This window comes from Ostrea edulis, chromosome 10, assembly GCF_947568905.1.
Source record: "Ostrea edulis chromosome 10, xbOstEdul1.1, whole genome shotgun sequence".
NCBI lineage: Eukaryota > Metazoa > Mollusca > Bivalvia > Ostreida > Ostreidae > Ostrea > Ostrea edulis.
The window spans coordinates 35,831,169-35,843,579 of NC_079173.1; the positions used below are offsets into that span (position 1 = coordinate 35,831,169).

Below are 12,411 nucleotides of genomic sequence, written 5' to 3' on the forward strand. Positions count from 1 at the left end.
TATTTGTATTTTGGGGTCTATAAACAAAGAAAGCATGCATGGTAATATGTATGTTTGGTTGTTCATGCTTTAGTAGTTTGGCATGCAGTTCATACCTTCAGCAGTGGTTGATTGTGTCGTGGGTCCATTTGTTGTTTCTAGAAACACAACTTCAGACATAAATATATAGTAAACATGGAAACTATGAAGAATACCACAGTAGCATTAGGTACATAGCACCTTTCGTCGATGGGATGTTAAACGTCTATCGTTTCTAAAATTGTATATTTGCGTACGATCACTCGAAAACATTTACAGGTAAAGTACACTACCTTTCTATGTACTTTTGGGATTATATTAGTTTTGATATAAACAATTGCTATACATAGACATGCATGTACTTCTCAATGATAAGACCTATACATGTAGGTATATATGAAACCTGCTCTTCCAAACATTCAACCATATCTCAATTCTGTATACATAGAAAGTTCAATTGCATATATACAAAAGCGACATGGGTATAAGTCTCCGAAAAGAAGTTTTCAATAATGGTATCACATATCAAACGTCGGCACATGTACACGAGCGTTAACTCTCATTAAAAGAGTAAATTGGATTAAATACATGTAAATAAAGTAAAAAAAAAAAAAGATTGAAAGTGCTGACATAAGGTAAAGTAATGTATTGATGATTGTTTTGTTATACTGAAGTTTCATTATTTTCGTTGAATACAAATTTTCTTTGTTTTTTGTCGTTGTTTCAGATCATCAAGTGATCAAAGAAGTTAAATATTCCATAAAAAAGAGAGGCCCTACACTAGCTTTCCAGGAATTAAAATATCAACGAAACCTTTTTATTTTTCTTTTGCAGATCCAAAAATTCTGATGTCCACGAATATAGAAAATATATGAAATTCTACGTTTTCCACAGTGCAGAATAAGATCGATATTGTCAAAGATATGAGTAGTATCGAGAATGTACATACAAAGGCCTTTTGTGTCAGATAAACGGAGTAATCTGTATGATGGATATGAAAAGCATTTTAATCCCTTGTTCTTACACGAAAAACATATAATACAAAAGTTGAAGGGAATATGAACTGCTAAACAACATCTAAAATAAATGTTTCAAAATTGAATGTAAATTTTATACTGCCACTTATCTATTGATCTTATATATTGCTATAAACATTGATGAAGGGTCAAGTCTGAATTTTACCTCGCTTTAACAGTAAGCTCGTTAAATTTTACTCCATTAATTTTTAAAATAGGAATACATTTTGGATCGAGCATACATTTATCCTTGATTCAATCAGAAACAGTAAGAAATTACAAAGTTGTATTCCTGCGAATTTGCAAACAGCGAAAAAATAGTAAATGAGACCGATACTCTGTACATAAGGTCGAATAAACGAGTAGGCGATCATTAAGAATCCCTGGCCGGTTTTTTGTACATGAATGTTTGTCTAATCTATATTTAATATTCTTACCAGGGACAAACGCCTTTCTCAGAAATCTCTTAGATTTGGGGGTGTTCTGATTCAGCTAAACATGTATGAAATAAAACTCTTTGGGTGAATTCGATTAAGTGACAGGAGTTACGTGGGTGACTAGATGTGTACATTACAATTCAGAACAATATGTCTGAACAACAACTAAAGGTACCAAGGGACGATGCATAGGGAACATACTGTTATATAGATAAAAATATTGTTATTGTATCTATATCCATTCGCACACACCTTTCAATAATAAAAATGTAAATCATAAAAAAGGTTAACAGATTTGTTCCACCTCGTACCAAAGGTTGAGGTTAAAAAATATTCATACATTTGTAAAACACTAATTACATGTAATACATATACCTGTACATAATGTGTAGACTCTCATACATGAACTAGTCACAATACAAGTTTATGAATTTGGAAACAGACACAAGTATTCTTGGATTTTCATTATTCATCAACCATAAGAATAAATAAAATATCGAATAAATCGACGCTAGTGTTGAACTCGTGTTACATGTATTCGAGTATATTCCCCATTTTAGCAGGAGTAACAAATGTTCCAAAATGGCGGCGTCTTAGGAAGAAACGTAGTGTGAAGATTACTTTTGTTTATATTTCGAATCAGAAATGTAAAGCATCGATAATATACGATATAAAATATAATTCTGACGCATAGAATTGAACTGGATACTTAATGAAAAGTATAATAATTCTGATGCATAGAATTGAACTGGATATTTAATGAAAACTTTTAACAGCATTTGCGAATACACGGACTTTCGAAATGCTGAATGTATCGGATAACAATCGAACTATAATGATTTTTATAATTGCCGTTTAATAGTTTAACAAAATGCAATTCTAAACTAGTATACGACAATTAGAAGATATAAAATTTTGCGTTCCCACCCTCCATGTCGTAAACAAACACTATACAACACTAGATGTTTTATTTTCATGTATGGAGTTCATTAACTGAGCATGCGTAAATTCAACCCTAGCGTCACAAGAGTGGCTTTAATCGAATTCATGTTTTAGAATGAAAGGAGATTTGAGTGTATTACAAACGATTCCTGTAGATTTCAATGACTTTTTGTCAACTCTGGTATGACAAATTAAATCTCTCAATTATTAAAAACGCATTTGCTTAGTTCATCTACAGAGTGTATTAAGAGTTACATGGGATAATTTACTGGATAGGAAACTGTACACTATGTGAAAGGTGAAAATAGCGAACACTGATCAATCTCATAACTCCTATAAGGAATACAAAATAAAGAGTTGGGCAACCACGGACCCCTGGACATACGAGGGGCGTTCATTAAAGATTTCCACGGACCCTTGGACATACGAGGGGCGTTCATTAAAGATTTCCATGGACCCCTGGACATACGAGGGGCGTTCATTAAAAGATTTCCACGGACCCCTGGACATACGAGGGGCGTTCATTAAAGATTTCCATGGACCCCTGGACATACGAGGGGCGTTCATTAAAAGATTTCCACGGACCCCTGGACATACGAGGGGCGTTCATTAAAGATTTCCATGGACCCCTGGACATACGAGGGGCGTTCATTAAAAGATTTCCACGGACCCCTGGACATACGAGGGGCGTTCATGAAAGATTTTCTCTGACTCACTTACAACGGACGTACAGAAATTAAACATGGTACAGTTATTAGTCTTTCTTCGCGTAGGTCCCACCAAGAGTAACACACTTCTACAATCGTTTTATGCAACTGTGACACCTCGCAGGTTGCATTTGAAGCCATGTAGTGACCTCAGAAATCAGTGTCTCATGATCTTGGAAACGCTTGCCCTTCAAAATAGACTTCATCGTGGGAAAGAGGTAAAGATCAGACGATGCAAGGTCAGGAGAATAACAAGGATGAAGAGATATCATAGCCACAGGACCGCGCTCTCATCTGAGCAATGAAAGAGTTGTGAACAGGAGCGTTGTCTTGTAGGAGGCGGGCACCATTGGTAAACATTCCGTGCCTCTTGGTTTTGATAGCTTCCCGCAGTTTTTGCAGTAGTGAAGCGTAGTAAGCTCTTGAGATTGTAGTACCTTTTGATAGGAAATCCGTCATCACTACTCCATGCTGATTCCAAAAGACAATGAGCATGACCTTGCCCAATGATGGTGTGGCATGTGCCTTTTTGGGGTTGTGAGTCAAAATGCTTTGTTTTGACTGGGTCTTAGTTTCTGAATCATAGTAATGGACACAAGTTGCATCCTAAGTAATTCGTCTGTCCACAAAGGTTTTCTTTGCACATTGCTAAAAGAATCTTGCAGCAATGAACTCGTTCCTGCTTCTGGAAAGGTGTGAGCAGCCTGGGAACCCACCGAGCAGACTATTTTTGAATATACAGATGTTCATGAATGATTTTGTCCGCAGGCCAACACTAATCTTGACATCTTGGGGTAGCTGAAGAACAGTAGTATAACAATTTTCAAAAATGGCAGCCTCTACTTCATGGATAGTGACCTCATCAATGACAGACTGGGGTCGACCTGGGATAGCAGCCATTTCCACAGACTTCCGAACTGGTGATGCCAATGTTTAACAACTTCATATGAAGGGGTATCCTCTCCATAAGTTGTTTTCATTTCTCGTGGTGTGCAATCTTTCAAGTATGAAAACCTGATCACTGCTTGATGCTCCACTGGTTCCATTTTCACAGGTGACTGCATCGTCATCTCCGTAAACGTAAGATGAGTTAAGATATGACGTATAGAGATGTGTATCGTTATAGATGTGAAATTTTAGCTTCCTAGAATAAGTGGAAGTGGGTCAGGGTAAATCTTTAATGAAGTGGGATTAGGTGCCTAGGGGTAAGCATTCTCTGTCGACCATTCACAATCGCCACGAGCCGTATGTTTAGATCAGGAAAACGGAGTAATCCGTAGTCAAAATTCTACTCAGAAAGACAGTGACCAAAAAGATATCAAACTTGTCATGCCAATCCAATAAAAAAAAACTATACTTTTTCAATGTACTTTCTTTCTCGATATATACACTGACCTTTAATAATGAAAGCTATATAAAAGTATGAAGGTAACGTAACTAACAAACAAAACCTATATAAAACTATGTGAAGGTAAGGTAACGTAACTTAATTAATAAAACCTATATAAAACTATGTGAAGGTAAGGTAACGTAACTTAATTAATAAAACCTATATAAAACTATGTGAAGGTAAGGTAACGTAACTTAATTAATAAAACCTATATAAAACTATGTGAAGGTAAGGTAACTAAATGAAGTTAAGGTAATGTAATTTCACTAATAAAACCTATATAAGATAATAGGGAAGTAACGTAACATAACTCAACCAATAAAACCTATTTATAAAACATTATGAAGGTAATGCAATTAATAACTGTACAGAGTTAATTGTTAAGGGGGTCTATAAACAAAGGAAGCATGGAGGCTAATTTGTATATTTGGTTAACCATGCTTTAATAATTTGGCATGCAGTTCATACCTTCAGCAGTTGTTGATTGTGACGTAAATTCAATCGTCGTTGTTTCTAGAAACACAAATACGGATATGAATACGGTAAATTGTCATATAACATACCTATGTATACAACATACCTTCATATACTATTTTATATTGTATCTAAATATATGTTTTCAGGACCACAATGTAAACTAATTTTAAACTAATTGTGCTATCCTGTTTAAATAAAGGATATTATTATTATTAAATGTGGAAATTAAGGAGTTGATCAGCAGTCTAGTAAAGTACTTTTTTATTTCCTCTCAATTTGCATGTTTACGTGTAATTACTCAGAAAGCTTTTACAGGTAAAATACACTACCTTTTCATGTATTCTTGTGATTTTATGAATTTTTGACAAGAAAAATTCGACAGTCACAGACATACATGTGATAAGAAGTGCAGATAAATGATATTTTCTATTTTCTTAATATTCAGTCATATATCAATTTTGTATACTCCAAAAGTGGTGGGAAAATGAAGGCATGGGATGTTGATTTGTATATTTGATTGATCATGTTTTAGTAATGTAGTAGGTACCCCTATACAGTTCATACCTCTAGCAGTTGTTGCTTGTGACCTAGGTCCAGTCGTTGTTGTTTCTATAGAAATACAACTTCGCATATGAAAACTATAAATGTTGGAATATGTGCAAATTGCGAGTGGCTTCAAATTTTTATTTGTTCATCATAAACTTTCTAAGATTTATTGTTTACAAAAAATATTTTTACGAATTTCATAGAACCGTCTAATATAGCGGTTTTATAACTAGATTTATGGAAACCCTTACGGTAACAATACAACGGTTTTTATAACTAAATTTACGGTAACGTTACAATCAAAGAATCAAAACTGCTAATATAAGCAGCAAATGTATCTCTAAGACCGTTATACATGTATGACACAGCGATATGAAATCTTAATTCCTTGAATGATACACAGATAAAGCTCGATATAAAAAATCACACAACCATGCACCTCTAGTAGTTTTGTTCGTCACAGCATGCATACCGGTATGCGTACAAGTGAAGATAAGGAACAGTGATCAATCTCATGAGTTCTTTAAAGAATACAAAATTAAGAGAAGGGCAAATATATACCCCCTAATTATACCAGAGGAGGGATCGGATGCCTAGGAGGAGTAAGTATCCCCTTGTTGACATGTAATGGTATTTAACCAAAGAGGATATCGGTTTCACTTGTTTTTCTTTTTGAAGTTGTACTTTAGATGTTTGTTTCCATCACGTACATAAACATGGGTTGTAATTAAGAAGGGCTGGAGCGCTATTTTTATTTCATTGTTGAATTCTCTAATGAATCTATGGTCATGTTTATTTCAAAGGGGTTTAATCTACATTCTTTTTCTGATAAAGAGAAGCCAACAAATATCTATCCTCCATAATAAGATAAACAGGACTACGATAAATGATACGAACACTTAAAAGGTCACGTCCCTGTAAACATGCTTATTTTCGACTTGGGGTAAAATACTGGCTCTGGAACCACAAAATAAAGAGAGAGGGTGGAGTCGGTTTTGGATAAAATGCTAGAGCCACACAATGGAAAGAGGACAGAGCTTCTTGTCATTAGAGATTGTTAGGGTGGATCTTCTTGTCATTAGAGAATGTTAGGGGTGGAACTTCTTGTCATTAGAGAATGTTAGGGGTGGAGCTTCTTGTCATTAGACAATGTTAGAGGTGGAGCTTCTTGTCATTAGAGAATGTTAGGGGTGGAACTTCTTGTCATTAGAGAATGTTAGGGGTGGAACCTTTTGTCATTAAAGAATGTTAGGAGTGGAACTTCTTGTCATTAGAGAGTGTTAGGGGTGGAACGTCTTGTCATAAGAGAATGTTAGGGGTGGAGCTTGTGGAGCTTCTTGTCATTAGAGAATGTTAAGGGTGGAACTTTTTGCCATTAGATAGTGTTAGGGGTGGAACCTTTTGTCATTAGACAATGTTAGGGGTGGAACTTCTGGAGTGAATTTCAACACAAAGCTTATTCTGCATGTAATTTTAAATTCCTATATCGAAGGACACTGGTTCTGTACTGTCCAATAAATCGGATATAGAAGATAGTTGCATAGAGCCCATCTAATGTATCAAAGCACATGGTTTCTGACAGGTTGACGTATTCTGAACATGTTGATATAGCGTCTGTATTATTTACTGATCTTGCAGTCAAGATATATTATTTCCAAGTTCACCACAAATCACTTAGAAGGGGGAATTAAACTTAAAGCATATTTTTTGAAGAATAAATTTTTATGTCAAAAGTTACAAACCATTAAGGTATTCAAATGTATAGTATAAGGGGATTGAACAATTTTGAATGATGAAAAGGTGATGAAGATAAAAAAAAAAACCAGTGATAAATATCAGAACTCCTATAAAGATAGAATAGATTAAGAGTAGGACAAACGCGGACCCTGGTCATACCAAAGGTGGGATCAGGTACCTAGGAGGAGTAAGCACCCCATAGCCGTCTACATTACAGATAGCCAGTGTGCCGAAAATTGAAATGACAGATAGAACAAGCTATGCGTTAATTTCAACTTCAGAAGCTCCACCACTAGCAGTATATAATAAGAGAAGACTCCATCCTCTTCAGATTTTGGAAATCCACTTTGGAGGATCCAGAGTCAGCATTATACCCCAAGTCTTATTTTTGTGAAACCACAAACATATTACCGGACAAAAATAGACAATTCTACAGTATTACTACATAATTTACATTGTTTTATCATAGAATTAAATGATTGTTGTCAATGGACAGACGGTTGCAGAAGGGAAACAGGGGAATGGTTGATCGAGGAGGGGTTGATGGTGAGCGAAATGTGAGCTAATAAAAACATAATTCACTATCTCTACAAATAAATGTATAAGCGAAACATTTTCCACTGGGATGTACATCAACAAACAAAACAACAGAAAATCATGCTGTAGAGAACACACGTGCAATCCATACCTCCATCAGTGGTTGATAGTGACGTAGTTCCGCTTGTAGATGTTTCTAGAAACGAACATTGGGGGTTATAGATGATGTAAAAGTTTTAGAAGTTGTCAAAACAAGTACCATAGAGATGATTATTGATTAATGTTTGTAATATAATTAGTCGCTATAATTTGTTTTTCGTTATAATGATTTGTACGTCCATAAGGAGTTTCTTATATATTTATTATGCCAAGTATTTGGTAATTATAATTATTGCAATTACCATACCTCAAACGAATGACACTACGATTACTGAAATTCTTTTGGTTAAGGAAATCACGTGATTAAGCCTATAAATATCATATACCCTTTCCCTCGATGAAAGATATATAGCCTCAGGAAATTTGTAATTTGCTGTGGATATTCATGGTTGAAAAATATAGATGAAAACTTTTACTTTGCCATTCACATTTACGTTCAATTACATTTAACATCCAAATATGACTCGGATATGAAAGATCAGTGGTGTTTTTTCATCTTCAATGGGAGAGATCAACTCAATTTGTGGATGCATTCACTGGTATAGATCAACTCAACATGTGGATGCATTCACTGATATAGATCAAATCAACATGGGGATGCATTCACTGGGAGAGATCAACTCAACATGTGGATGCATTCACTGGGAGATATCAACTCAACATGTGGATGCATTCACTGGTATATATCAACTCAACATGTGGATGCATTCACTAGGAGAGATCAACTCAACATGTGGATGCATTCACTGGGAGAGATCAACTCAACATGTGGATGCATTCACTGGGAGAGATCAAATCAACATGTGGATGCATTCACTGGGAGATATCAACTCAACATGTGGATGCATTCACTGGTATATATCAACTCAACATGTGGATGCATTCACTAGGAGAGATCAACTCAACATGTGGATGCATTCACTGGGAGAGATCAAATCAACATGTGGATGCATTCACTGGTATAGATCAAATCAACATGTGAATGCATTCACTGGTATAGATCAACTTAACATGTGGATGATAGTAATATATAAAATGTCGTCAAAATATAAAAAACGTCGAGTTAAAGGAAACAGCTAGGTATTTTGTCTTGTAATGGGAAAGCTTTTGAATGCATTCTGCCGCATGAGAATACAATAACAGGTTTTAAAACTAATAAAGGACCACAATTCGTGCTCATAGTTATTCCAACATGATGCTGTGTAGAACACAGAATTCATACCTCCATTAGTGGTAGACAGTGACGTAGTTACGCTTGTTGATGATTCTATAAACGAACCTTGGAGTTCAATTATAATGTAGGACTTTAAGGAGTTGCAAAGTAAGTACCGTAGCAATGGTAATTTTAGAGGTCGACTAATGTTTGCATTATTAGTTGCTAATATTACATTCCCGTGAAATTTGTTTTTATTACAAAGATTTGTTATTCTACTGATTTATTTTGATAGGCATTTGATAATTATAAATGACTGCATTCTTATTTTTAAAAGTTTGAATTATAAACATAGAAGTTGTCACTCTCTAACATTATGATTTATTTGAATGGGAATAAAAGATTGTAGACATTTACAAAACAATTTGATAGACAATGATAGTACACATGTCGCTATAAAACCCAAGGGAAATTTCACGTGTAATTCCCCAATTATAACGTTTACATTTACAAATGTTACGTCAGCAATGAACCTACAATTTCGAAGGTATTATGTTTCTCGATTAAAACAACGGTCATCTCGATAAAAACAATGTATACAAAAACGAAATGAATAAGTCAAGAAGTCAAGATAACCAACAGACAAAATTCACAGAAACTCTACGAAGAATACAAAATTAAGAGTAGCTCAAGCACAGACTCCTAGATACATCTGATATAAGTATGCCGTTGAATGTACACACCTGACATGGTTCCTATATCGTGATCATTTAAAAAAAATCCGTAGTCAAAATCCGTATATATAATGGTCTAACAATTAATATGAAACGCGAATGTTAAGGACAGCATTCAGCGCAATGCCAGACTTATTTACATCTTAGATCATTATACATATGTAACGACCATAGAATATGTGAAATTGTGACTTTAAACGAGACTGTTGAAACTCGAGACATTAACGTATATGTCAGTAACCTGTTTCGATTTTTGTGTCACGCGCAGGTCATACTCTTCTTGTGTATCAAATCGTTCAAGAGACCGAAATTCCATATCAACGTGATATTGGGACATTGCTAAATAAGATCGGAAGTAGATGATGGAGGATATGAAGTCATTCCTTTTGTATTCTAGTTTGAGAAATTTGCAGTGTAGATCTATTCTTGATGAAATATAGTTGAAGCGTTTTAGTTTACTGTTCAATAAAATCTCACTGATATATATTAATTCGACATGTGGATGAAAATGAGTATTGTTAAACGATAAAATGTCAACATTTGTAAAAGTCGATTTAAAGAAAAAAGCAAGATTTTTGTTCTTGGAATATCAAATCTATTGAAGAATTCTGTTTCCCAAGAATACAATAACATTTTAAAACTAATAAAGGACCACAATTCATGCTCATAGATATTCCAACATCATGCTGTATAGAACATATACCTCCATCAGTGGTTGATAGTGACGCAGTTCCGCTTGTTGATGTTTCTATAAAAGAACCTTGGAGTTTAATAATGATGTAGGACTTTTACAAGTTCCAAAGCAAGTACCATAGACCTGGAAACTTTAGAGGTAAATTGATTTTTGCATTATTATCTGCAAATATTGCTTTCCGATGTAATTTCTTTTTTATGAAAACATTTGTTCTATAAACGTTTTTGCTACGCTTTTGATAATCATAATCGGAGTTATGAATAAAGATATTCTGGTTTCGAAAACATTAATTCGATCACGATGAATTTGTACCTTTCAAATTCGTAACTATTGGAATTGAAATAACTGGTTTTGAACATAAATTCATTGGGCAATGACAGTGCACTTGTCCCTAGCAAAACTCCCTAGTGAAAGGGAGATTTCACAAGTGTGTTTACCCATATAACGTTTATGTTAATACTAATTTTACCTCAGTAATAAATCGACATTTTTTAAATGTATTATATATTGCGATAAATATACTGACTTTCCAACTCGGTAACAAACGATGTAATACAAAACATCAATAAAAAAGTGAAGACTGAACAGTAAGAAATGTCATAATCCCTATAAAGAATACAGGATTAGGAGTAGCTCAGGAATGAGCCCCTGGCCAAAAAGAGGGCGGGATGAGGTGCCCAGTTGGTATAAGCATGACATGGAAAGAAGATAAGCGAAGTGAGCGCAATATTGTAATTGGATAAAGGGAGTAATGCGTAGTCAAAATAAGTATGTAAAGATCGGTCGAACATTAACTATGAAACGCGTAAAATAAGGAGAGCATTCAATCTAACGACAGGTAGGTATTTACAAATTATTTCATTACAAACACCATAAACTTTGTAAAATATTGACTTTAAAGGGGACTGTTGAAACCCTGTGAAATGAACGCATATGTCAGTAGACTGCTTCCATTTAAAACGTGATCATACGCAGATCACGCTTTTGCATATCAAATCAGTTAAGAGATCTAAATACCATATCCAGGTGATGTGGGAGCATCCCACATTGCTTCATGTAAATATAATGGGAAGTGAACTTTGGAAAATCTTAACTCGTCTCCTCTCTTGTCATAATGCTTTATTTCTTTACATATGCTGTATATATCTACATTTAATGCATTATAGTTCAAACTTTGTACTTTGCTGTTCACTTATATGTTCAATAGAATAACCAAATATGAATTATACATGAAACATCTGGTGTCTTTTATTTCCAGTTTATTGGGGTATAATGAATTGACATATGGATGAAAATGAATTTTGTTTTGTTGATGGATAAAATGTCAATATATCTCATATTTGATTTAAAGGAAAAAAACAAGACATATCTTGTAAGATGAAAACGTTTAAATAAATTCTGCGTCTGAAGAATGCATGGATAGGTTAAGTAATAAAGGAGCACAATTCATGCTCATAGATATTCCAACATGATGCTGTATAGAACATCCACTAGTGGTAGACAGTGACGTAGTTCCGCTTGTTGATGATTCTATAAACGAACCTTGGAGTTTAATAATGATATAGGACTTTACCGAGTTACTAAGCAAATACTGTAGATCTGATAATTCTGGAGGCCAATTAATTTTTGCATCAATAGTTCCAATATTTCATTCTGGTGTAAATTCTTTTTTTTTAAACATTTATTCTCCTATAAATCTTTTTTCTATCCATTTGATAATAATAATTGAAATTATAAATGATTATACATATATTCCGATTTTGAAGATATCAAATAAATCACATAGAATTTATACCTCTCGAATGGTTAATCATTCGAATGGGAATAGCTGGTTTCAAACCTAAATAAAATCATTCATTGGACA

General features: G+C 34.4%; 1 protein-coding gene across 44 annotated transcripts in view; it reads right to left on the reverse strand.

Annotated features, from left to right (window-relative positions):
- Nucleotides 1–12,411, reverse strand: part of LOC125665927 (mucin-22-like) — a 122,368-nt gene that overhangs the window by 7,327 nt on the left and 102,630 nt on the right. For 21 of the 44 annotated variants that reach the window (XM_056151151.1, XM_056151158.1, XM_056151150.1 and 18 more), the window contains 5 exons: nt 10,557–10,601; nt 7,959–8,003; nt 5,552–5,596; nt 4,979–5,023; nt 96–137 (listed from right to left, as the gene is read on the reverse strand). The exons of 1 other annotated variant lie outside the window; for it this stretch is intronic. In XM_056151151.1, the coding sequence (XP_056007126.1) occupies nt 96–137; nt 4,979–5,023; nt 5,552–5,596; nt 7,959–8,003; nt 10,557–10,601 (222 nt within the window). The remainder of the gene's footprint in view (nt 1–95; nt 138–4,978; nt 5,024–5,551; nt 5,597–7,958; nt 8,004–10,556; nt 10,602–12,411) is intronic. 22 more of the 44 variants (XM_056151157.1, XM_056151159.1, XM_056151152.1 and 19 more) reach the window with 9 other exon arrangements.